The sequence below is a fragment of the Chelonia mydas genome, chromosome 6, assembly GCF_015237465.2.
Source record: "Chelonia mydas isolate rCheMyd1 chromosome 6, rCheMyd1.pri.v2, whole genome shotgun sequence".
NCBI classification, from domain to species: Eukaryota; Metazoa; Chordata; order Testudines; family Cheloniidae; genus Chelonia; species Chelonia mydas.
Window position 1 is genome coordinate 33,940,668 of NC_051246.2, and position 27,449 is coordinate 33,968,116.

The following is a 27,449-nucleotide window of genomic DNA, read 5'->3' on the forward strand; positions in this document are numbered from 1 at the left end:
TCAGTGTTAAAATGGTCTTCTACATGACTTATTGCTTATTGGTGGAAGCCTCTTCCTAACATTCAGCTATTATATTTGTCTCTATACTAATACAATTATACCCCTTATATGTCACCTCATTACTACAGAGGTGCTTTGCAGGGATGTCAGAAAAAAGGGCTTAAACATGTTTAAAGCTCTCCACATTTCAAGGGTTTGGTTATTTGGAATACGGGGATTTCTAAACAAAGACTTTAGCAAGTTCAGAGGTAATTACTTCAATAATTTCTTGACACAGCCATCAATGCATCTACTTGCCTTATGGAAATTATCCCTACTTAGACAGATCATTTGTACAGACAATTGAATGGGATAATGTTATTGCTGAAACTAATAGTGTAAACATTGAAGATGTGCTCAGTGTGGGAAAATTGAGCTCATCACAAGCAGGGTATCAAACACAAGCCTGAACTGAATCCAAACACATTCCCAAGTTACCAATTACTAGATGAGATTAATGATTGGACTCCACTGTTCTTGTTGAACAATCACTGTAAGGAGCATTGAAGTAACAATACCTTTTCCAGCTGGTGAATCCCTTCCTCCACACAGCATATAGATGCCAGTGTTCTGAGAGTCTGGGGATAAAGGCACCTGAAACAATCCTGGCGGCAGATCTTAAAGAGAGCAACAACACCTCCTTCCTGTTAGAGGAAAGCAAACACAGGTCAACAACACTAATGACGACTTTGCACTTCATTGTTCTTTTTGAAAGATCAGGGATAATAAATGTTTTTTCAGTAATTTCTCCAAATTAACTACTGCCACAACAACAAAAAAGGTGTTAAGATTGCACAGAGGAGTCAAATTGATTAGTGCTTATAAATTAGGAGATGAAAGAGTAATGTAGCCTCAGCGGGAGGTGTGCTTAAACTATTGACTTTTACCATTTACAAACACCATTTTAATTAAACTTGTCATACATGTGAAAATTATACACAGAATTATCATTAGAATTTCCAGTCTTGGGGTGGTAGCAATATTTGCTTGAAAAATTTAGCTGGGGAAAGAAGAGGTTCTGCCAGTAAATATTGGTTTTAGGGGAAAAATAAGAAACCCACTGCAAATACTTTACAATCTTCCAAATTTCTGAATCTCTCTCTCTCTCTCTCTCTCTCTCTCTCACTCTCACTCTCACACACACACACACCATTATTGGCCTCATATGTTGCCAAAATGTTACAGGGATGCATTAGAGATTAATGTATGTGTGTATCCATACAAGTGATCATCCTTAAAACATATCCAATTTTGCCTTTATAAAAAGATAACATTATGGCACTTTTCATTACTATTCCAAAGGACTACTATTAATGTAAACACCACCTTTCAAATTCTGGGATTTCAGATGAGAGGCAAGCTGTTCATTCTGAGGCCCAAATGACTGAGAAGATCTAGAGTATTAAGTCCAGCAAGGAGACAGACATCCTTGCATAATATCTAAACACATGCAAGGGTGTGAACAGTAGTAAAAAGGCAAAAAAAAAAGTTAGGAATGGTGATAGCTGTTAGAGAAGTGAGGGGGAACAGAATCCATAAGGAAGATTGCACTTGAGGACTGATTGCATCTGGGGAAGACTCTGATGAAATTATGTAAACCCGAACAAAGATCTGGGTTCCGGTTGGGCATTGGGCAAAGCTAGATCTTACTTTGCCTAAACAAGTTTTCCCATCCCTAACATAATCATGTATATAATCATCTCTCAGACATACAGATGGTGCTTTGGTGCAGTCAGTCTTCTCCCCAAGTCTCTTGGTCCATTCCTCACTAAGTGGATACACACACACACACACAGGGGGTGAAACTATCCCAAAAGGATATTAATGAAAATATCAAATACTGACATTCTGTTAAAATAGAGACTAATGAGAGCTGCTACAGAAAAGCTTAAGAGAAAAAGGTTGACCTTGTGGTTACATGCACTGGGACTTGAGAAACTAGGCTCACTTCCCAGTCCTGTTACACACTTGCTTGTGTGACCTGGGGCAAGTCACTCACTCCCTCTGTGACTTAGTATCTCCATTTTGCTGATGGGAAACTAACACCTCCTTTCTCCTACTCTGTCTGTCTTGTCTATTTACATGATAAGGTTGAGTGTTTCTGACTACGTTTTGTACAGCTCTTGGTTGGGGTCTGTAAGTGCTATCATAAAACAAGTAAGAGTCACATCCCATATGACTCTGAATAATGTTGCAAATTCAAGAGATAAACGCTAATCCATTCACTGATTCCTAAAAATTAGTCAGAAGTATTATTAAATCCTACCCTTTATAAATCTTCAATTGGAGACAAATCCTGAGACAATCTGAGCACCTACAACTCCAATTGACTTCAGTGGGAGTTGCATGCACTCTGAACACTTTAGAATTTGACTGAGTTCCTCCATTCTTCTGTGTATAGTTGGCATAATGAATGACATCATTAATAAAGAGGAATAAATGTAAATATAAATTTTAAAAATCCAGACACACACTCACTTTCCATGTTTTTATCCTATTTTTACTAATTTGTTTCAAATGTTAAGGCAGTGCTTATACTACATATTGCCTTCAATTATGTAAAAGCAAAGATATAATCAAGATGGAAGCATTTGAAATGTGTTCTCTCTTTTGTTGACAATAGATGAAAGAGCTTAGCCTAAAGCACTTGGAGATTCCAGGAACTAATTAAAAATAATCAAACATGAACCAAATGACATTCAGTAAAGGTAGAAATCCGCAGGCATCTTCCTAAATACACCTGAAAGGTCCACGTATTAAGATATTTTTCAATTTCACAGAACTGTCTTTTTGGTGTGGTTTTTTCTTTGTTTTCATTTTTGTCTTCTTTTACCACTTGTGATGCCTAGAAATACTGTGACACACAGAACTTTATTGACATGGGGGTTATGGCATGAATATGAATCAAACATTGATTTCTGGAATGAAAATAAAATACTGTACGATTTTGCAGTCTCTATATATGAAAACAATACAAACAGTAGAAGAGTTTGTTTAGAGTATGTTAAATCTAACAAAGTGACACTACTTGAAAAAACATCAGAATTTTGAAAGATGAGCTCTGAATAAATCAAGGTAGAAATTTTATACTGTGCCTTTGGCTATGCATGTGTAATTTCCACTGATATCAATGGAAGTAGTATGCATGTATTTGAGAGCAGAATTTGCTCCTACAATCATCCTGACAACGTATAAAAAGCATATACACAGCAGAAGCACAAAACCTACCACATAGCTCATTACTGAATCTCTAAAATTAATGAAGGCAATATACCAACAAAATTACTTTATGTTTCAATCATATCTTTCTTCCATCAAAGGATATAAAAGTGCTTTTCAAATATTAATTAATTAAGCTCAAAACACACCAATGAAAAAGATACAGTAGAGTTAGTGCACTGCACCTTTTCTAACCCCAGTGCAATCAGGCATTTGATTATTTCAGATTCTAAAGTCCTTGCAGTTTGTCAGATACAAAGAGGACACACTGAACATTGCTCTTTATTGAAGATCTGTATTTCTGTACTTCAGTCTTAATAAGTGAACGTTTAGAGTGGATGACACTACTAATTCCCAAACAATGGTGGCACATTTATTGCAAGCTTTCTGTGTGATAACAGCCATCCTGCTTTTGTCTAACATGGGCAGAACGTGAGTTATCGACAACTTGCTCAGCAGGATATACTATCTATTTGTTTCATAGCTATGGGCTGTATTGAGATTGAAGAGATGTAAAGAGTTGATCATAAGTAATGAATCTAGGAAAGCCAAAAAGGGAGATTTCTGCTTCTGTACTGAAGTTTGAGATAAACAAACACCAAACCCAAAAGCTCTCAGTTGCTCCTGACTTCAAGGGGAGCTGAAGACTCTCAGCACTTCCCAGGAGTCACTCAGCATCTTGCAAGAACAGGTATCTGCACCTTTAATACTGATTATAGAAGGATTTAGCCTGATGAAGATTAAAATACGTAATAATTAGAGATGTGTGAACTAATTCAGAGAAAACAAGGAAGTTGAGCTCACAGAGCTGTGCCTGTTTCCAAGAGCTTCTGACATATCTAAGCCCACTTTCCCCTTTCCCACCCAAATTCTTGCTTGAAACCTGAGCCAAACTAAATGTACCAAAATGTTCCGGCAATCAGAATAGCATCTTATATTGCCTTCAGTTCCTCTGAGTACTGTAGGGACTGAGCACTCTGGGGCATAATTAAGGGGCTTGAATTAGAATATCAAGCCCAGTACTGGCAGCTTCACCCTTAGCATTTCTCTCTTGTAAGGAGACTATTAGCATAGTATTAAATCACAAGCCATTAGTATTACCCCTTAATTGTTCATCTGGTAATTAGATTCACTTACAGCAAGGTCTGTTTCTTGAGTGGTATTTTTCCTTTATTTATGTACTATTTATTTGTTATTGGCTTTTGTTGGTTCTTTTAGCTGTCATGAAGCAGAATTAATTTAGAAACAATCTGTTTCACGTAAACCAATTTTCCACAAGTGCTAGACTCTATGGGTAAGATTTATAACTCAGGTTGTTGAGGTCTCCCTATGATCTCAAAGCCTAATGACTGATTTTTAATGATCATTCCATGATTAATGAGTCTTGACATGGAAGGTCCAAGGGAACAAAAATATAATAGACATACTGTAATAAAGAGAAGTATTTTGTGAAAATAGCCCTGCAATGGCCAGACAATGATACAGCCAGTAACTTATGCCAGGCCCTTGCTTTAATTCTGTTTGCTTTTAAAAGTATATACACATTACTAGGGTCTCCATCCCATTGTCACTATGGCATGTACATGTACACACACACACACACACAAAATGGATTATTGTCCAAAACTTACAGCCAAATCCTGGGCTTTTTCTTTATTCAGAATAACACCACCACACACAAAACTAGTTTATCTGTTCCTAGGGTTTCCCCTTACAGGACTTCCTTTCTCCCTCCCTGTCTCTCATTTGCTTTAGAGATGCTACTTTTAATACTGCTGAGTAAGCACTAAAGTGACCCAACTGATCTTCTGCCAGGCTGGGTCAAAAGAATAACTCTTTCCCACCACACAGTTTTAGAATCTGACATAATGGCATGAACACTCTAGGTTTCACAAAAAACTGAAACTATTTGTTTCTAATTAATATAATGTGCTTTCAGCAGGAATAACAGGCCAGATAGGTTTTCAGTTTGGGATTTTTTTATTTCAGAATCTTTTAAACTTTAGCAAAGTAACATATTGAAAAAAAAAAGAACAAAAACTCCACCAAGAATCAAACAAATCAACCTCATGCAACTAGCCATACAACCTTACCATGGTTTTAATGCCCTAGTTCTTAGATAATCTGTGAAACCTGAAACGGGGGAGAGATGGAGGTGGGGGAAGAGGGCACAGACATGGGATGGAGATAGTAGATTCTCATGCTCAGGGAAAATGAATCTAAAAGCTGCATGAACAATTTTGTGTGTTTGTTTGTTTATTATAAATTACTATCCCTCCCCCCCCCACGCTAGCTTTCACCAGTGAATAGTGGTTTGAAATAGGGCTAATATGAAACATCAATATCTGAGGGGTTTGTGTGTGTGTGTGGTGCTGAGATTTCACAAAAAATTACATCAATTTTCACCTTGCTACTGAAGGAAATCGTGGACTCATTTCCAGGTTCCTTTTGCCCTGCATCTCAAAAAGTCACTTATGCCACTGCACAGTGAATACAAAAGGGACATAAAAATACTGCTATTCTGATCTGGTGTGTGCTCACTGTGCACTGGTGTAAGTGACTAAACAAGATGCAGGGTGACAGAATCAGGCCCAATAAGTTGTAGTGCATGGGAGAAATAATGATACAACTGGGTGATGCATCCACTATCCAACTGGGTGATGCATCCACTATTTTTTTCAAAGAAGAAACATTAAGTTGGCAACATCTAAAGGTTCTTTGAGAAAGGGAACGTTTCTACTTCACTGTTTGGAACATGTTTGGCACGTCTTGTGCTACTGCCATATAAATATTAGCCATAAGTGAGTGGGTAAAAACCTTCTGACCTTAGACAAACCACTTTTTCCTCAGACTCAACCCTGGGGTCGCACAATGGTAAAGAGGCCATTTGAAAGGATGCTTCTGACCCATTTGACAGTTCCATGTTTGCTCAAATAAGGCATTTTAACATTGTTTTATGGACACCACAGAGTGGAGCTCAAATACCAATTTAGGACAATTTAAGCCTCTCACGTTGTTGCCAGTTTCTACCAGTCATTCAGATTGCACTTGTAAGCAGAGTCTGGATGAGTTCTCCCCGATATCTAGTGGTGAGGTGTGGGAAAAGACTTCAGAAGCTGATCTCGTTTGCATGGACACACCCACCCTGCCTAGGTGCTCAGCGTGATGGGACTGCTTGCCCAAATGATCACTTGTGGCTGGTGTTGGATCCCCAGTCTCCTTGTTATTGGGGCAGGCATAATAAAGGGTTGCTACCCTTCTTATGTGAACCGAGGGCAGCAGAACTGTACCTGGCATACCCCAACGGAGGGACTGACCCTCAACTGAACAGCATTCGCTAGACTGGGTTCCAAAGACCAATGAGTTGTGAGATGGTGGAGACAGGTATGTGTACCTGGTGGTGTGGGCCCTGTTTAAGAGTCTCAGACACTATTTGATCCTTCCTCTTTCCATGGTATAATAAAAAAGCTAATTTAGACTCTATTGAGAGTCTTGTTACATGCTGCAGAGCTGAACTCACTGATACCTAGGTCTAAGTATTAGACCTACTTTGGGACAGCGTCTCTATTGCAAGAGACTGCCCATGGTGCACTAGCAGTGAGGTTCTCCCACTAGCAACTGAAATCACTGAGAGCTGAACTCACCAAGAGCTGTGTTAAGTGTGAGTGGGGGCCCTGAAGACATCTTGGTGAGCGGGTAGCTGGTGGAGAGGCATGTCAAGTGGCTAGCAGGGCAACTGGTGGAGAGGCGTGGCAAGCAGCCAGCAGAAAAGCTGGTGGAGAGGGCCAGAGCAGACCCCCACAGAGGCGTGGTGTCAAGGTTGATTCCCCACTCTGGCACTTTGAGTGCAGAAGGTGGAGGTCTGCAAGGACTCTAAAAATTAATACTTGCCACTCCAGGCTTGTATTAAACTCCCAAGGTTACAGCTTTTCTCTGACCTTGGATTGGTAGATGCTGCTACCCCCTAAGGGCAAAACCCCTTTGAGAACCCAGGAAGGCGCACTTGGAAATTCCTTCCTTTGCAGTACCCTCAAGCCCTTTCACCCGCCGTCCAGGGAAGAGTTGAGAAAGAAAAAAAAAAGGAATCAGCTGTTGCCACCAGCTAATTAAACATGTGCACAAACCTTTTATGTCACAAAAATCCAATTCTTTTCTTAAAAAAAGGTAAATTTTATTAATTAAAAAAAAGAAAAAAATACATCTGGGAACTCAGGCTTTTGCTAGATTTAAAAAAAAAGCCATCTACAAGGATCAAGAATCAAGAATAGCTCTTCTGAGGTCCAGCTTAAAGGTTACAAGCAAAACTAAAGCACCTGAGGTTAACACAGAGGAATCCACAAGCCATAAAGAAATAAAAGGAATAAACCTAATTGCATCTTTCTAGACATTCCCTGATTTACTTACATATCTGGGGTTTCAAATGAGTCGTTTCTAGGTACGGCACTGAGGATTTTTCATACCTGGCCCAAGCTTCTCACAGCATAACTGCTCCCTGTCTGCCTCTCCCAAAGAACAGACAAACAGACAGACAAAAGGGAAGTCTTGTTTCAATTTTAAAAAGTTCTAGCCTTCCCATTGGAACTGTGCAGGGAAATATTCTTTGTACTCTCTACATCCTGCCTACCAACGCAAGACAGGGATAATCTGTTGCAATGTGTACTGTTTACCTTTAATATCAACATCCTGTATGCTTTGAGTGACAACATAGAGTTAGGGACTTGATCCACATCTAGCCTGAACCATGTTGGCAGCTCTGTCCTGATCCTGCACCCATTGATGTTAATAGGACATTTGCCATTAAACTTTACTGGGGGCAAGATTAGACTCCAGATGAGTCAGCATGACAACACTGTACAGGCTGGATTCATGCATGCATTTTGTAGGGATATTTGGTATTAGCAAAAGTCATTTGTTTGCTAGAATTAATATTTATTATTCAGGTGTATTTGTAATTACAGCATAAAGCTGTTTGTGTTTCATAGACAAATTCTGCTCTTAGCAGAGTGAAAAGCACATGGATCAGTTATTCACCCTTATAAAATCTCCCTCACAGTTCAACAGTTTAGGGACTGGCTTTCAGAAATGCTGCTCTCACACAATTCCAGTTAAGTCAAGGGGAAATGGAAATGAGAACATCTGAAAAATCAGACCCATCAGAATGTCTAACACTCCTTCCCAAGCACAGATGAAGATGCATCTTTGTGTGTCTATGTTCACTGAGGCTACCAATGTGGCCTGGCCACTTTGCTACAGGTTATATTCTTGTCATTACCCAAGGTGGCTTGTCCATGAAAAGTACTTTAATGAGAGACTCCTCCCGCCCCTCAAAAAAAAAAAAAAAGCCCAGGGTACTGTAGGCAGTGGTGATAACATTAGGTGGTTTCCCTCTGAGTCAATATTCTTTGAACCAAGGGTGAGCATCATGTAAGGGGCTGCTGGAATTGCTTGCAGAGGCCCTGACCTTCATGAAATTAAAGATTCCATAGCACTCAACCTAACATTCTGGCCATGGTAATAACACTCTACCTGCCTTCAGCTCCCCTGTGGTTTATGTGTTGTTGCAGTGTGCTGTTAAACAGTTGTGGCATTTCACTCCCCAGTGTGCCTTCACTTCAGCGGTAGATGGAGATTCTTTTTTATATGGAGTCTGTATAGTCTTGGGCCTTTGTTAGAGGGAATCAGTGGGAGTTCCAGGAAGCATTCTGGCTGCCTCAGAATGTCTCTTAGAGCTCTGGGGATTAGAAACTAGAATGGGAGCTCTGCCACCTTTCTACAGGATGATACATGTTCTCCTCTGACCTTCACTGGTAAAGTTCTGCTGGCCAATGTGGAACCATGTGCTAAGTCCATTCTAGTGTCAGTAACAAACTTGTACTGACCTTGCATTCAGGAAGTGAAAGTACTTGGTCTGTGGTTTGCCTCTGCAGAAAGGCAAAAATAATAATAATAATAAGGAGTGGAGGAAAGACTCTCTCTCTCTCTCTCACATCTCCCCTTCTGTCCACCTGTGCAGGTTCAAGATCATCATCATCTTACCACTGGAAATAGAGATCAGTGAAAAACTATTTGACCGGTTTCGCTTACTTTTCTAGTCACAGCATTTATGCAAACACACTGAGATTTTCTCTACTTTCTTCACTATTTGAAATATTCAGTCATCTCCATGGCTTGCTTTCTGGGAGTATTCAAACACAAAAGCTTAAAAATCATTTTCCATGAGTATTTATAGTAGTAAATAGCACACAAAGGGTTGCAAATAAAGCCAAAGTGAATCCATTTAAAAACACAAACAACTATGTGAGAAATATTATTTTCACTATAGATCTATCTTACCTTTTGGTAAATTAGCATTTTATTTTCTTACATGGCACTTTAGCCCTTTTTATACATGTGCACGTATTTGTGTGCATGGGGCGGTTTAAAAATGTATATGGTATTCGTATTTACTATATATTAGGGGACATTCATGACACCTTTTTTTTTAAAGTGAACATACACAGGGCCCGATTCACTACTGCCCTGCACCTTGTGTAGTCTTTTACACCAGTGCAAATTGGGTGTCAAATGCTACCAAAACTGAAGATCATCATTTTACAGCCATTTTGCAGTAGTGGAAGTAACTGCTGAGTCACATCACATCAGCCCACAATGTACATGTTTGTAACATTATACTAAATGCACCTGCATCATCTTGTTCACATTTCTTTTCACAATTGTAGAGATAAGACTGGACTTTTTAAAGAAATGTTTATTTTGATAACATTAAGCCCAAACCCAATATGCAATTAATGCTGTCCACAGGAGAGCTCTAAATAATTTGATAGGTTACCAAAACAAACTTGGCAACATTTCAACTATGGATTTTTAGATCAGACCATACTAATGGTTCTGCTTCCTTAAAGGATGGACAAGCATTGGACTGAGTAATTCATTGAATACATCACAGTAACATATACAGATGTTGGGTTGCATTTGAAACCCAGCCAAATGGCTGCATTGCAGATTTTCCTCTATAAAGCTGTGACATACTTTGCCCTCTTATCCCTTGTATAACCAATATTGATAGCTGCAGGTAATCACTTCAGTTCTAATACGCTCTGCACCACTGGACCACTTCAACTATATAAAAAAAAAGCCAGTTAACTCTACATTGAATGAATTTGTGTGCACCTTACCTTAGCTATGATGCGGCACAACTGAGCACCCTCTTGGGTAAGGCTGAATAAACCACTGGTAGATGATTCGGTGATATATATATTATCTGATGAATTTATTTGTCTCACAAGATTCTGTGCAACACAAAAAGATAATAAACACCAGTTACTTCCAATGAAAAGAATCAAGGGGGGATAGCTGTGTTTTTTCTTTTAGTTTGGAGTAACTGAATCTAGTCAGTTTAACCAGTTTCAAAGTTACTAATCACACAGTGAAGGGAGAGAGAGAGAGAAAAAGACATTGTATGGGCCAAATTCTGCCCTTGTTAACATTGGGTTACCATATTTATTTCAACTGCATAGATGTAACTGAGGGTAGAATTTGCCCCTACACCTCTTTATATAGAGATCTCTATTAAGAAAATAACAACGTTTAAAATACTGAACAAAGAGCACTGCAATTATTTGGGAGAACATTATTTGATTTAGCATGGAATTATTCTATGATTTGCAAAGGGTGATTAATTTGCCTAGCTCAAAACTGACATAATGCTATGAATCTCCTATTTTTACACCAGAGTAATGCTGCAGACTACTGACCTAACAGGCCTTTTCCTCTTCTAGTTTCCACAGTTCTATAATAGGATTCTGCTAAAATCTATTAACGACCCTCAAACTATAGAGGAAGTATCATAGTCAGTGCATGGCCTTGTGACAGAAAAAACACTGATTAAGTCGCCAGTAAATGTAATTGATTAAATGCATATTTTCTTTTTAAATCGTTATCTTGGTTTTGCATGTGTACCACTGCATTTGCACAGATTAAGGGGGTTGTTAGAAGAGGAGAGGCTCCATGATGTTACATCTAATGTTGTTCTCTCCACCAGTGCATGTTATCATTACAAAGAAGAAATACAGCTTTTAAGAAAGAGAAGCTATGTATCTGGATGACCTTGTAAACTAGAGTAATAGTAACAGGATGAAATTTAATAGTGAGAAGTGTATGGTCATGCATTTAGGGATTAAAAAAAAGAATTTTAGTTATAAGCTGGGGATGCATCAATTAGAAGTAACAGAGGAGGAGAAGGACCTTGGAGTATTGGAGATGACTATGAGCCGCCAATGTGATATGGCCGTGAAAAAAGCTAATGCAGTCTTGGGATGCATCAGGCGAGGTATTTCCAGTAGTGATAAGGAGGTGTTAGTACCGTTAGACAAGGCACTGGTGAGACCTCACCTGGAATACTGTGTACAGTTCTGGTCTCCCATGTTTAAGAAGGATGAATTCAAACTGGAACAGGTACAGAGAAGGCCTACTAGGATGACCCGAGGAATGGAAAACCTGTGTTATGAAAGGAGACTCAAGGAGCTTGGCTTGTTTAGCCTAACCAAAAGAAGGTTGAGGGGAGATATGATTGCTCTCTATAAATATATCAGAGGGATAAATACCGGAGAGGGAGAGGAATTATTTAAGCTCAGTACCAATGTGGACACAAGAACAAATGGATATAAACTGGCCATTGGGAAGTTTAGACTTGAAATTAGACAAAGGTTTCTAGCCATCAGAGGAGTGAAGCTCTGGAATAGCCTTCCAAGGGAAGCAGTGGGGGCAAAAGACCTATCTGGCTTCAAGATTAAACTCGATAAGTTTATGGAGGAGATGGTATGATGGGATAACATGATTTTGGCAATTAATTGATCTTTAACTATTCATGGTAAATAGGCCCAATGGCCTGTGATGGGATGGGATCTGAGTTACTACAGAGAATTCTTTCCTGGGTATCTGGCTGGTGAATCTTGCCCACATGCTCAGGGTTCAGCTGATCGCCATATTTGAGGTCGGGAAGGAATTTTCCTCCAGGGCAGATTGGCAGAGGCCTTGGGGGCTTTTTGCCTTCCTCTGCAGCGTGGAGCACGGGTCACTTGCTGGAGGATTCTCTGCACCTCGAAGTCTTTAAACCACGATTTGAGGACTTCAATAGCTCAGACATAGGTGAGAAGTTTATTGCAGGAGTGGGTGGGTGAGATTCTGTGGCCTGCATTGTGCAGGAGGTCAGACTAGATGATTCTAATGGTCCCTTCTGACCTTAATATCTATGAATCTATCTTTATTTTTCTCATATCTTTAGAAGAAGTGCAGAAAAAAATCCCCATTTATAAGCTTATGAGCCAAAATTCAGTCCTCTTCTCTTCAACAGGCTGTATTTCTGTCTTTAACTTTTAGCACTACTGCCCAAAAAGTCTTCTTAGAAAGCCACAGAACCTATTGTTTTACATTTTAACATTTATCCAGACAGGAGTAAAATCCTCACAATCCATGGCAACTGTGACGGGTTGGACCCCCCTTCTGGGATGCCACCTGATGCACTGGGATTTCACTCAGCCCTCCTGCTCCTCTAGCCTGAGCTCCCTCTCCCTGTTTTGCTGAATCAGGCTCCCTGGCTGCATGCACACACACACACACACACACACACACACACACACACACACACACGTACGTAGGGAGCACCAGCTGTAGAATCACACAGAGGCTGCAAACACTTCTCTATGGGAAGGTTCAGCGAGGAATTTGCCCAGCATGGAGTCCCTCTGGAAAGTACACCCAAGATAATATTGTCTTGCACTATATAGAAAGATCTGCACAGCCCAAGCTCATAAAAATTTGCCCTCTCCCTCAATGTGAAGAGAGATATGCACAACTTCTCCCCCTACACACAGTTATAAATTGCACAAACTGGGTTGTTATAAACAAGAAATAAGTGTATTAACTATTAAAGGTAAATTTTAAGTGATTATAAGAGATAGTGAACAAAGCAGATTACTAAGCAAATAAAACAAAACACGCAAACTAAACTTGATTCATTAAAGAAACACATTGCAAAATGTAATTTCTCACCCTAAATGTTGACTTAAGGCAGGATGCAGATTTGCTGTAGCTTAGATTTCCAGTTATTTCTCTTTACAGACTAGACTCCTCTGTCTCAGTCTGGACTCAGCCCTTGCCTTTCCCTCAGCTTAGTTCCTTTGTCTCTTCAGGTACTTTTAGCAGTCTTTCTTCTTGGTTGGGAAGGCAGTGAAGGGAGAGTCCAGATCAACCTACTCCCCAGCCTTAAATAAGATTTACATAAGGCGGGAATCTTTTGTTTCCCAGTCTTGACCTCCCCCGCCTTTTAGTGGAAAATTACTAGAAGTCCAACATGATGTTTAATACCAGGTGACAGGTATGTCCCAGGACACTTCTCAGGAAGGAGAGAGATTAGTATCTGCACAGTTCTATGGTTCTCCTTAATGGCTTATCCAGGATGATTGCTTACTGTCTGCTGAGCATTCCCCCAAGTACACACCCATTTGTAATTGTTACATAGTCAATATTTCTAACTTTAGATACAGAAATTATACATGAATTCAAATTGGATAATCACATTCAGTAAATCATAACCTTTCCAATGATACCTTACAAGACCCATCTTGCATAAAATATATCTTAGGCCATATTCATATAATAACCATATTTCTATGAAGAATATGGGGTGTAACGTCACAGTAACATTAATCAGGACAGAGAGATGCTGTTTGAGTTGGCAGTTCTGACCTCAATAGGCTCACCTGATTCATACATGTGGTTCCCAAGCAGTGCTATACTAGCACTGTGTCAGCTCACAAAATTTCTAGTTTTAGCCAAGCACACAGAGACCAGGCATCCAGTCAATGGCAGCCTCAGTAATTATCCTAAGGGACTCTGAGCACTAGAACAAAAGGAATAGGTCCTTTGAGTTCCGGGGGGGGACACATTTTTTAGGAGGGACTGTATAATGTACTATGCCAGGTAACATAAAACAAAAGCGAAAAGATTTTAAACAGTTTCTAAAAGTGCTTTTGTATTAGTAACCCTGAACTCTTTCCATATTTTCACCCACTCAAACACACACTGCTCTTCCATATACAATCGCTCAGAGAAATTATTTCTGCTTCCCTTAAAATTAAGTGATTCGATATTTCACACAAAGATAGTGTCATTAACTATAAAGTGAATCCTACTTCTCTACCTTTTAGTTAAGGTAAAGAAAAAAGGAAAGTCTAAGTACAGCCTAGTTACTTTATTTGCTAAATTGAAATAATGACTTAAATTATTTACACAGCTATTTATGCTTGGAATCATTTGTGGCGTTACATATGGTTCCCATAAAACATAACTAAAGCTCAACAGCAGGCAGCTTGTTACCTCGACTTAGCTCTGCAACGCTGAAAATTGCTTCTCTAGCTTCCCATTTCCTTGGCAACAATCTGTTTTAAAACTAAGATATTAGACAAAGAGGAAGGTAACAAACAGGCCATAATGGGTTTGAATCTCTTAAGACAACAAGTTAAACTCTGCTCTAAGTTAGAGCACAGAAGCAATTTAATTTTGGCAAAGTAGTCAAAGTACTATAACTATTTCCTCCATTCTCAGCCCTTCATGTTCCTTTTCTGCAGTGAAAACATAACATTTCTGGGCTGTATTAGCATCAGCTCTGAAGTGTGCACAAATACTACAATACACAGAGCATAATAGATGGTTAAGGGAATTAATAATGGCATAACAAGCAAGTCACCAGTTTAAATCCAGCCAGATTGGTACAGATTGAGTTGTTACCATTTAAAGAATGTTCCCAGGGTAAATATATATGTAATCCCAATCCAATGCCACAGTCTCAGTCCCTATATTTCCAAAAGGTGGTTAAATGATAGGTTCTATGATCATACAGTGCATTTACTGAAAAGATTATGTGCAAGTAGGGGTTTGTTCTCCAGCATCCTTTGGTCTTATGTGGGGAGGGAGAAAAATCTTCTATTTGTGGGTAAGAAGAGGCACTGCTTGTATCTTTTTCCATCTTTCATTAACTGGTTATTTTCTGGTTTGGGGGAGGGGAAAAAAGCTAATGGGCTTGTTTAGCTCATACACAGTTACATCACAGAATCACAGAATATCAGGGTTGGAAGGGACCTCAGGAGGTCATCTAGTCCAACCCCCTGCTCAAAGCAGGACCAATCCCCAACTAAATCATCCCAGCCAGGGCTTTGTCAAGCCTGACCTTAAAAACTTCTAAGGAAGGAGATTCCACCACCTCCCTAGGTAACGCATTCCAGTGTTTCATCACCCTCCTGGTGAAAAAGTGTTTCCAAATATCCAACCTAAACCTCCCCCACTGCTCCTCGTTCTGTCATCTGCTACCCCTGAGAACAGTCTAGATCCATCCTCTTTGGAACCCCCTTTCAGATAGTTGAAAGCAGCTATCAAATCCCCCTTCACTCTTCTCTTCTGCAGACTAAACAATCCCAGTTCCCTCAGTTCCCAGAATATCCTCATATTTTCTATATCTTATTTGGATTGAGGTAGGGGAGCCCCGCTGTGCCAGGCACTGCACAAACACAAGACAAAAAGAAAAGGAGTACTCGTGGCTCCCCAGAGACCAACCAACCCACCTGAGCACAAGCCCTCGTGAGCTACAGCCCACCCCATCGAATGCATCCGATGAAGTGAGCTGTAGCCCACGAAAGCCCACGCTCAAACAAATTGGCTAGTCTCCAAGGTGCCACAAATACTCCCTTTCTTTTTGCAAATACAGACTAATACGGCTGCTACTCTGAAACCAAACACAAGACACTGGTCCCTGCCCCAAGGAGCCCCCAGTCACAGCACACCAGCTATATGCGGACAGTAGCACTGCAAGGCAGCCTCTCCCGGGGGCACAGCAGCGGAGAGAGATCATTAGGGGGCCGGGGCAAACCCCTGCTCTGCAGGCTGGGAGGGGTGTATGGCTGAAGCAGGCCTGAAAGGACCCGCCCCCGTGGTGGTCCAGGGGCCTTGCAGCCGACGCTGAGGCAAAACTCAGGGAAGGGGCAGCTCCGAGGCTGGGCCCGCCCCGCTGCCCATCGCGAGGCGGCAAGGGGGGGCAGGAGCCGGGACAGGGCAGCAGGAGCACGTCGCGACTCGGGGGGGAGTAGTCCCTCCCCGGCGGAGGAGCGCAGGCGGTATCACCCACCCCGTCGTGTCCTCTCCGCCCCACTCACCTGGGGGAGGCCCCAGCCCAGCCGCCCGCATCGCCCCACCCTTCCAGCGCTCCCCTACATATTTCACTCACTAGAACTAAAGTCTAGGACCAATGTGGCCTTGTGGGGAAAACCTGCGGAGAGGAGCCAGACAGCAACTCCAGCCAGTAGGATCCAAAGCAGGGACTGTTCCCCTTCCACAAGATGGTAAAATGGGGCCCAACTGGAGCTCCCTTCCCACCCCCAGAACTGTGCAGGAGAGACCACGGATGCTCTAGGGGCACACGGCACCTCCCCAATCTCCCATTATATGGCCCTGAGATAGAAATGGCAAAGAGGAGCTGAAGACTCCAGCTGGTAGGAGCAGAAACAGTCAATGCAGGGACCTTTGGACATTCAGAGAACTTCCCAAAGTTTTGACTGATCTGTATTGATTGTATGTTTATGCCAGTCCCCTCTTCCTCCCTCTCTTAGTGTCTCTTCACCTGTCTTCCATACCTGCCCCTCTTAACCCCTTCCCTGTCCCTTTCATCTCCCTTCGCTTTCAATTATCTGATCTACCTCCTAAACCCACCCATCATATTGTTCACTCTGCTTGTGCGTTCTACCCTTTTTACTGGTCTGTACAGTGCCTCGCACAACGGGGCCCCATTCTTGGTTGGTCCTTAGGCACTATTGTAATAAGCATAACAACAACAACAGCATGAGTGGAAGCAGATCCATTGCACTGAATCATTATTTGGACACTGTCCAGAGGTCACCTCCTTTAAACTGAAGAGAGCCTGACAGCGGAAGTGACCAACTCAGGCAGCCACATGATCATTTTTGGGGGGATGTCAGAACCAGACCAATGAACAGAGAAAGTGAAGTATACTGGTGTTCTGGAAAAACTAAGTGCACATGAAATCAGAGAAGGGTCTGATCAGTGATGGGCTATGGGAAGACTTGAATAGTTACTTTCAGGGCCTATGAGATACTCTGTCTCAAAACAAAATTGGAACGGTTTTCAGGATGCTTGAAGCACCAATCTCAGGTTTGTAGGGACTGAGGGCTGTAAATATTTTACTTCCACCATTCAAAACAAAAAAACACTCCCCTTCAATACGATGTTTTAAAACAAATGCATTCAGCTTTTACTGACCTGTATCTCATATGTTAAGGCCAATTCTATCAACTGGCCGAAATACTGTGCGACTGTGGTTAATGTTTCATTAATACAAGATTTCATGGACTGTAATGTCCGTTTGTCTTCAGTTTGTATGCACCTGAAAAGAAATTGAAGGGAAATGAATGAGAAAAATACACACATTAGGCATCACCTTTATCAAGCTGATTGAGCTAACCAAGCACTTTATGTTGCACAAATGTTAATAATGGAGATTCAACTGTTCAAGTCAAGGTGCAGCCTTATTATAGTTAACGTCAGAAGAGGCTTTTAGCAAAGTCTTGTCTGTCCAAGGTAAGGAAGAAGTCAAATGATAATATTATAAATTAATATCTTGCAGGTTCACAATGCACTTCATAGACTGTGTGACAAATTCTGTTTTCAAGTACACTGGGATATATCCAGAGTAACTCCACCACTGTTGACTAAAGTTTAGTGTTGCTGTGCATCAAATGGCTGCTGCATCCACCCTGAGGTGTCTGCATTTCAGTTGTAGGAATGTACATCTTCTATTTGCAGAGCCAAATTTTTTCTCAGTAAGTTTAATTTTCCATATTTTAAATGGGAGTAGGATCAAGGCCCTAATAAATATAAGTCAAGGTGTCCATGTCAATGGAGTTAGTCTGGATTTAAAATGGTGTACCTGAGAGAAGAAATTAGCCCTCTATACACACAGAGCACTTACCACTACGAAAATACAGCAACCTCAAGGACTGAATGCAAGAGCCATTCTGTGCCCAACAACCCTTGGCTACAGTTTCCATGAGGGAAGATGGAGAATAACTTTTACAGATACAAGGAGAATTTGGGTAGCCAAATTACTGTTAAACAGTAACAATGTTCTCTATGCTAACAATAAGAATAATCCAAAAATTTGGGGCAGGATTACCAGGGTTAACATCCTTACTCGTCTAATATGTCATTAGCTATTAGAACAGCCACAAATAGTCAGGGTCTCAGTTTTGTATCACATCTAAAAGATTGTGCCTCCATTTGTACAGTTCTTCCTAGCACTGTGGAGAGGCACTATTATCATGCAGACAAAGACTAGACTGAGGTCTACAGCAGTGGTTCTCAAAGCCGGTCCGCCGCTTGTTCAGGGAAAGCCTCTGCTGGGCCAGACCGGATTGTTTACCTGCCGTGTCCGCAGGTTCGGCCGATCGGAGCTCCCACTGGACATGGTTCGCTGCTCCAAGCCAATGGGGGCTGCAGGAAGCAGCGTGGGCCAAGGGATGTGCTGGCCGCCCTTCTCGCAGCCCCCATTGGCCTGGAGCGGCGAACCACGGCCAGTGGGAGCCACGATTGGCAGAACCTGCGGACGCGGCAGGTAAACAAACCGGTCCGGACCAGCAGAGGCTTTCCCTGAACAAGCGGCGGACCGGCTTTGAGAACCACTGGTCTACAGAATTATGCGCACAACTTCTTAGAGCACTTTAGTTGTCTTTGGATATCTTTTATCTGAGTATTATTGACCAGGCCCAACTCTGTTTAGCTTATAAAATCCAATGAGATTATGGTTGCCAACTTTCTAATCGCACAAAACCAAACATCCTTGCCCCACCCCTTCCCTGAGGCCCTGCCCTCTGCTCACTCCATCGCTTGCTTTCCTCACCCTCACTCACTTTCACTGGGCCCGGGCAGGTGGTTGGGGTGTGGGAGGGGGTGAGGGTTCTGGCTGGGTGTGTGGGCTCCGGGGTGGGGCCAGAAATGAGGGGTCTGGGTTGCAGGAGGAGACTCAGAGCTGGGGAAGAGGGTTGGGGTGCAGGGTCTGAGAGGGAGTTAGGGTGTGGGAGGAGGTTCTGACCTGGGCAAGGGGCTGGGGCGCAGATCTGGGTGGCGCTTACTTCAGGCGTCTCCCAGAAGCAGCCGGCAGCGGGACCAGGGGGATTTATATAATATTCCCCCATAAAAAACTCATTCACTTGAATTAAGATTGGTAGATCATATATGCAACCAACAAAACCCAGAAAAAGCAAGGCAATAAACAGTTCAGTCATTCAACATCCCCATTGCCACTCCCTTCAGCAGTTCTTTTAACCTCACCACTTCCCATCCACCACTCATAGCCCATATAAATTGAAGCAGATGCACAAATAGCCTGATTTTTAGAAGTACTCAGCACTTACAGCTCTGACCGAAGTCAATGAGTCTGTAGAAGATGAACAACTGACAGTATGACCTAGTGGTCAGGTGATGGTTGACAGTACATTTCCCCATTGAAGCACAGTCCTGTCCTTCAGCGCCCCCACCCCAAGGGTTTCCATTCCTTCCCTTTAGTACAGGGGCATTCGGGGCTGAGCCTTTGAACAGTCAGTATCTTTTCCAGCTGCCCTCTCACTGGAAGTGAAGGTTCTTGTTGTATTGTCCTTTTGGAGTGGGTAGGGGAGCCCAGGGGCAGCTACACCCAACACCTTGGGGAGCTAAGCTGCTGCCTCCCCTGACCACTTCCTACTTTGGTCTCATTCAGCTTCCCAGTGTAAATCATTCCAATCAAGTCTCTGACCCACACACTCTGTCCTGCTTCTCCTTTGTGCGTTTGCACAGGCCTGTGTTGTCAGGTCCCAGCCAGTGAGTTCCTGGGCAGTCCTTTCCCCTCAGATCAGCCATCTGTTTCCTTCCACTGCCTGCCTCCGAGCTGCTCTGCTCCCCTTTTTAAAGCCCTGCCTCCAGCTTGTGCAGGCCCTGCAGATGTGTCTGGGCAGGGCTGCCTGGGCCCCAAAGCTGTTCCTTAATTCCTTGCTCTGCAGTGTGGGGTTTGTCTACCCCATCAGAGTGTGCTCTAGGACACACATGAAGAGCAACAGTGTTCAAGAAACACATTTTCTATTTTCTGGTAATTATGTATTATGTTTTTTTCTAAAGATGAGTGACAGGCTCAGTGTTTAAAGTAAATCAAATGAGACTATTGATTGGCGCGACTGTGCAAACAAGGAAAGTTCTGTTAGAATCAGAGCATCAGCATGAGAAGAATTCTTTCACAACTCTCACTTTAACAATGTTGTATAGTGCTTATATCAGTGACTCTAACCTAACTAATGCCAGTGAATACATATCTGTGCTTAGGGAACAGACTAGCAAAAAACTTGCAGCAGTACATGAACATGTGGAATCATTGTTTTCAAACATGAACCAGGACTGCAGTTTTCAAACTTAGCTTGAAATCCTGGCCCCACTAAAGTCAATGGTAGTTTTGTTATTGATTTCAATAGAGCAAGTTTTTCACCCTCAGTGCCTAAAGCCCTGAGGGTGTAAAGCATCACAATACACTAGCATTGATCCTTGTGCCATGCCAAGTTCCCTGTTCAACAACAGATCCTAATGAAAGATCAGGGTCTAAATATGGATATAACTAAGTACCTAACTTAAGACACTGATGGCCCAATAATCAGAGGGCATTTTAATGAAAGCTGCACATACTCAATTAAACGTTCAAAGAGCGTTAGTTGGATTTGCCTCCCTCATTAAAACTGCCACAGCTTGTAACCAATAGTTAAGAAGCAAAATTGACTATCCAGTTCAGAAAATTGAAGTTACCTTTCCGTGACTGCTGTAAATTCTGAACATTTTTCAATTAAAAGTTTTTCAAACTGCAGGGGGGAAAAAAGACAAAAATGTGTTTGAAATAATGTATCCAATATAGATCTTCTTTCAATAAGATTACACTTGATTACAGTAAATAGAAATAGTCAAGAAGACATTTTGTGAACATCTTTTTTTTTTAATTTCCCTTTTTATTGGCATCTGTGGTTAATTATAACAGAGATAAAAACTGGAGCTAAGCCAGTCCCAGTCCCATAAGAACATTTTCTACATCTTAACTGAAAATAAGACTCAATTCCAGTAGGCCACATGGAGTGAACTACTCAACATAAGTAAAAGTGGCAGAATCAGGCCCATAAAAACACTGATCCAAATATAAGACATGTTTGTTTATACACCCACAGGGGGACTGGATGGTTCTGAGATATGGAGTCTTTCTCACTGTTCAGAATGATTTGCCATTATTGTAATTAAAAAAAAAATACAAAGGTTGCCCTCACCAGATCTATCAGCTCCCAAATTCTAAACATAGTTTATAAATTCAAATTGACAAACAAATCAATATTGAAGAAATAATCCTACCTGGTGCATTTCTTCTAAGGAATTTCTAGTGAAGCTATTGTATTCGTTTATCATTGAACGTACGTGACAATTGACTCTTACTGTCATGCTGTGAACTCTTTGCCATCTGTTCTTCTCTAGTTTTTGAGCAATCCTGGTCAACTCTGTGCTTATGATCCAAGCCCTTTTTAACAATAACTGCAAGTTATCATATGCACTATGTTGTGATGAAAGGATAAGTTCATTCTGTGCATCCTCCTCTGTGCTGATTGGTTTGGACTGAAGAATACACATACATTCACAATCCGTCATCAACTTCAAGTCCTCCATCCAACGCTGCACGGAATCCACCTGAATTAAGTGCATGCTAAAGTGTAGTAAAAAAGAAAACAATCAGATGAAAGATCTGAACCAATTTAGACACAGCCTTCATGAATAGAATATGGGGATAAAACTCCCATAAGGATGGATCTTCAAAAAAAAATCAACTAAATGAAGAATTAACTTGGCTGCATTATGAAAGTGACATGCTTCATATTCCAAATAAAGATTCTGACCACCTATAAACCACTTCCACATTAAAGACATACAGATCTCCAAAGGGGAGTATGATTTGCCTATACCCAGGCAGTAGCTGAAATCGCTACTATATTCTATTCTACTTTCTTTATATTGGCTGAAATTAAGACTAGAGTCAAAAAGTTACTTTATTTTATTCGTGAAATAACTGACAGGCAGTGGCCTTCTCAGAAGTTTAACCACTAGGCTTATACAGACCAATACAAGTCCATACTTGTCTTATAGCAAGTAAGAGCTGTTAGACTCTGAATCTTCATGAGACCTAAATACGCACAAAACAAAGTTTGGGAGACAGGGGGTGAGAAATACATTACTGAGAACACTGAGATCAAAAGTAAATTTGAGAAGCCAGAATTAGAAGATGTATAAAAATAGGGCCCAGTCCTATGTGATGCTTAGCTCTTCCTAAGAAGGGGTAAATTTCGATTGGTGGCGCTCTGAACCTCTCTGATTCAAGGATACAATTAGGAGCAACTAGAATCAAATACTGGAGACACCTGTGAAAAGATATTGAAATACAAATATAGTGAGAAGATTTTAAAGGATTAGCTGTGCTGAAGAGTATCATTGAAGAGATGTAACATGCCAACTAAGCTTTTAAATCTTAATTTTTTTTTGCATTTTCACCTACTTTTTACTATGATAAAACACCTGTCAGTCATTTGCTCTGAAGTATTTTGTCAGACATGTATTTTTCAGCTAACAAAAGCCTTGCAACTAATACTAGTTTATGTCAAATATAACGCAGCAACTGAGTACTCCAGTGTTCCGTGTAAACTGAAGAAAGCTATCTAGAAATACAGCCAGGGGTTGCTTTGGAAGACAACTTCAAGTTAGATAACGGACAACTACCATGAAGAACATTAAGGAAAATGTGAGAGTTTAAGTGGTCCTCAGAACTATAATCTTTGTGCCTCCGGGGTTGCATCTGCAGACTTCCCCACTAGAGGAAAGGACATTTTCACTTAAGTTTAAATAAAGGATGCTTAGTCAGGGGATTCAGTACAAGATTTAGGTCTCAGGAGGGATTTCTCCCCATTGGTGTAGAGTTGAGAAGCAAGGCAGCCCCCACAGTATCAGAAGAGGGCTTCCAGCAATCTTTTTGAATAGCCCCTGAGGCTAAATAACAGCCTCATACCACCAATAAACTGAACATTGAGAATGAAAGATACTCCTTTTGAGTGGTTTTGTTTTCTCGTTGCTCCACGCAGAAGGCTTGCTAAAGCCTTCCTGCAGGTGGGAGAGGCAAATTAATCTGGCTGGGTCTTCAAGGGTGTGGACACTAACAACCTGCCTTAATTGACAGGTCTGGTTCTGCCTCTAGTAAGCTGTAAGCAGGTGTAAGACCCACTGTAATGAATATGTGACTTTCCTGCTAGTAAATAAAAAACCTTGCTCTAAAAAACCGAACAGCTCAAGGTGAGAGGTCTTAAGTCTAAAGGAAACATTGTCGATAAAGTAAAAATAAATATGGATCATATGTGGATTGTATGCTGCTTAGAAATTGAAGCAGTCTGTCCTCCCTCCCCTCACAAAATTGTATACATTTTGCATAAAAATACACAATTCTGGGCAGCTGAATTCTATTTTAGTAATATTTGGCTGCATACACCCATCTAAATTAGATCCTTTCAAAATTGCCCATAGTGGAAACTTATAAATTAAAAAATTACCATGGTGATTTTTGTGCATTTCAGAAATATGTCTTCTTAAGAGCACTGATGGACTCTCAGTAGAGGCAGAAATCTGCTGGTAAAGGGAGCAGCATGGAGGCCACATGGTGTAATAGTTACAGAACAAAATAATGGAAGCCAACCATAGCATCTTGTAAAACTATCTGAACCAGAGCCGATTCACTGTGTGAGTCCTTGGTGAAGCTACTTCACTTTGTGCATCAGTGAACTCAGTAGTATGATAGAGGCAGACACATGGCTTACAATTAAAACAAGTCATTTTACACCCTCGCCAAGATTTCCTGGGCAAATAAATTACTGATCCAAAAATATTGGCCTGTTAAATAATTAATTTACAGTCTTGAATGTCACCAGTGTTTTAAATTAATTTGTTATTGTATTGAGCATGCTACTGTACAAAGTAGAGACTTGGCCACCAACAGTAACTAACAAAAAGAGACGAGGGACTGTGATCAATGGAGGAACTGGACTTAAGTGGCATAAGAGGAACTAATGTCTAAGGGTTGTTTTAAAAGAGATTGCCTTCCTCAAATCTCCTGTCTGGAGATGTTTCTGAAAGGTTCCCACTATGAAGTTGATCCTGGTGCCACTGTACGTATGGTAACACACTAACTGGCTTCAATGGAAACAGGATCAGGCCCTACATTTAATGGGTATGACTGATGTGCCACAAGAGCTATACCATTATATATTAGTATCACTAAGTTGTACACACATCAAAATACCTGATGAATTATTATGAACAAAATATTTTAAAATGCAAATTAAAAACAACTGCTTCTTTCACTAATGACCAGGGCAGAAGGTTAATGCTTCTGTATGAGTCATGAAATAAACCTGAAGGGCTTCTATGTGATCTGGAAAAATGGTGGTTGAGAGTTTATATGGATGCAAACTGAAATAAAAGATACCTACACAGTTTTGTGGTAGCAATGTGTGGGGATTGAGCACAAACATGGGGGTCTCCTGATTTTACATGGAGACTGGAAACACTGCGTGTTAAGGGGCTTTCATCTACTTCACTACACACTGCCTGGACTAATGCACATGTAAGAACAGAAAACATAAATCGATAAGGGCCAGAGTCTATTCCTCATACCAAGATATATCCTACTCTGATCTCACTGAGGTACAATGGGACTGCTGTTGTTCAGAAGCCTGTACTGTAAGTTGACCAAGGCAACAAGTGTCCTCCTCAGCCTGCTTCATAAAATTGTTTATGAAATTCAGCAAAAACTGGAGATAAATCTGGTACAAACAGAATTGTTTAGGCTAAAAGCAGTGTGATAAGGGGTCCTCGAGGCGACTGGTAAAATCATGGGTTGTTACAACAGTAAGCTGAACAATTCTAGGAGTGGAATGAAATGTTTACATTTGAAATTACCAAAATGTGTTTAGACTGGTGAATGCAAATCGCTTGAGACTGCCACACCTTCCTTGGACATTCTTTGTCGGTGGGAGCAAGTGGACTGAAAAGAGTGAGCTTCACCATTATGGCTGCCTGAGGAAAGGTTTCCTGGTGTCTAGTTTCCATTGGCACCCCCACTGTCTCCTGGAACCCCAGGATCCACCATTACACCATTGGGCCTTCAGTGTCCTGATCGATATATATGACTCCAGCGGTATCCCAACGCAAGAGGGCAAGGGGCTCACTGATATTGGCGCTAGTCAGCTTGCCTGACCAGTTCAGTGTACCCCAGCTTACTAATGACAGTTACATAGATACAGTTAACATACTGATCATTAATATTATTGTGTGGTGTATGTATGAAGCTCAAATTCAAGATTACAGCTATATTGGAAATTATGTTATCAAAGTGTGTCTTCCAGGCAGGGCTGAAGGTACCCCACCCTAAACAAAGGAATGTAATTTTGTCACCTGAAAAAGGTATTTCCAGTTTACAATGAAACAATGGGAATGCAATTTTAATAGAAGGTAAACAGGACCATGAAGCCAACAAGGGGAAGAGACAACCATTCAGCATTCGCCACAGGGGAAGGAGATTGAAGAAACAAATAATTTGCATTTTAGCGAACACCAGCAGGGAAGAAACCTGAATGGAACTCCCTTCACCCCCAGACTCCATTTCACCTTCCTCACAGCTTTCACAAACTTTATTTTGGGGGGTAACTTTAAGAACAATACATATCAAAGGTTCAACAGACTATAAAAGAAAGGGGCAGGACACATTACCTTTCACTTAAGGCAACAAAAGAACTGAGCACTTTGGACTTTGTGGGAGATCCTGACCAGAGAGGTGGTCAGCCATCTTGCTGGCAAGGTAGACTGGAAAGGAAATTAGCTTGAACAAAGGCTATAGCTTGCTTTGTTAAGTCTAGAAAGCATTTTCAATTTTATTTGCATGTAATCATTTCTAATTCATTTATACTTGAATTCACTTAAAATCCCATCTCCTATTGCTAAGGAACGTGTTTTAATCTAAAGAAACCTAGTGCTGTGCTTGATTTAAAGTGAATGTTAACTCCAATTAATGTGTCAAGCTGCTGAGTATTGAATCTTTAAAGCAACAAACGAACCTTAATCTCTCTGAATGGTCTTGGAGGGGGCTGGACATTGCACTGGGTATATGCTGATCAGCAGCTGGACTCAGGAAAAAAAAGTGTCCCCCACTGTGATGTAACAGTTCTGCACAAGCGACCAAGTACATTACATATGTATGTATGGGGAGGAGAGTCACCCCTGGAATTATGCAATATAGGTCAGTATTGGAACAAGATACCAGAAGACAGAAATTATTGATCTGTTCTATCAGAATTCCCAGATTGCCATGTATAATACCACTGTTTTTTAATTTTAGACTTTACAGGCTGCTGCTGTTTAAGGTCTTCATTTTATTCAGCTTTGAATTGAATATTGTGTAATTGCATCACATGGTTGATTGTGGCTCTCTTATTCTTGTTACTATGTATACTTTCTCTTTCCTTTATTAGATATGAAACAAGGCGTCGTAATTGACAAAAATAATTATTTATAAAAAGTTTGATTTATAACGACATAAGCCATTTGCATGACACACAGTACAGGTTCATTTGACTTGCAATAATGCATTTTTCATTTTCTGGACTATAGAGTGTACTTTGACAGCTGATTAAATTTCTGTTTACTGAGTACAAATGACTGTTATTACATTTTGCACTCATAGGACAAAACCTAAAAATGACAAATAGTCAGATAAAACAAGGAATCATTCGTATTCTCCTTAACACAGAAAATAAATCATCCATTTGGAAGAGAGGAAAATTATGTAAAGCGGTGGGAATTTCAAAAGCGCTCACCATCAGCCTAACTTTGTTCCCATTAAATTAAATGTTAAAACTCTGATTGACTTCAGTGAGGCAAACCTGGCCAACATTTAGGCTTTTAAAAATCCCACTGTAAATATGTAAATTGGTTGGATTTTACATCAGGAAAGGTCTTCAGCTTGCATTACTGCTAGTCCTTAAACT

General features: G+C 40.9%; 1 protein-coding gene across 2 annotated transcripts in view; it reads right to left on the reverse strand.

Moving 5' to 3' along the window:
• The window catches only part of INSC (INSC spindle orientation adaptor protein), a 133,522-nt gene that overhangs the window by 71,194 nt on the left and 34,879 nt on the right, over window positions 1-27,449 (reverse strand). For both annotated transcript variants that reach the window (XM_007057095.3, XM_037899746.2), the window contains 5 exons: window positions 21,730-22,075; window positions 21,142-21,194; window positions 17,584-17,707; window positions 10,434-10,547; window positions 558-683 (listed from right to left, as the gene is read on the reverse strand). In XM_007057095.3, coding sequence (XP_007057157.2) covers window positions 558-683; window positions 10,434-10,547; window positions 17,584-17,707; window positions 21,142-21,194; window positions 21,730-22,075 — 763 coding nt within the window. The remainder of the gene's footprint in view (window positions 1-557; window positions 684-10,433; window positions 10,548-17,583; window positions 17,708-21,141; window positions 21,195-21,729; window positions 22,076-27,449) is intronic.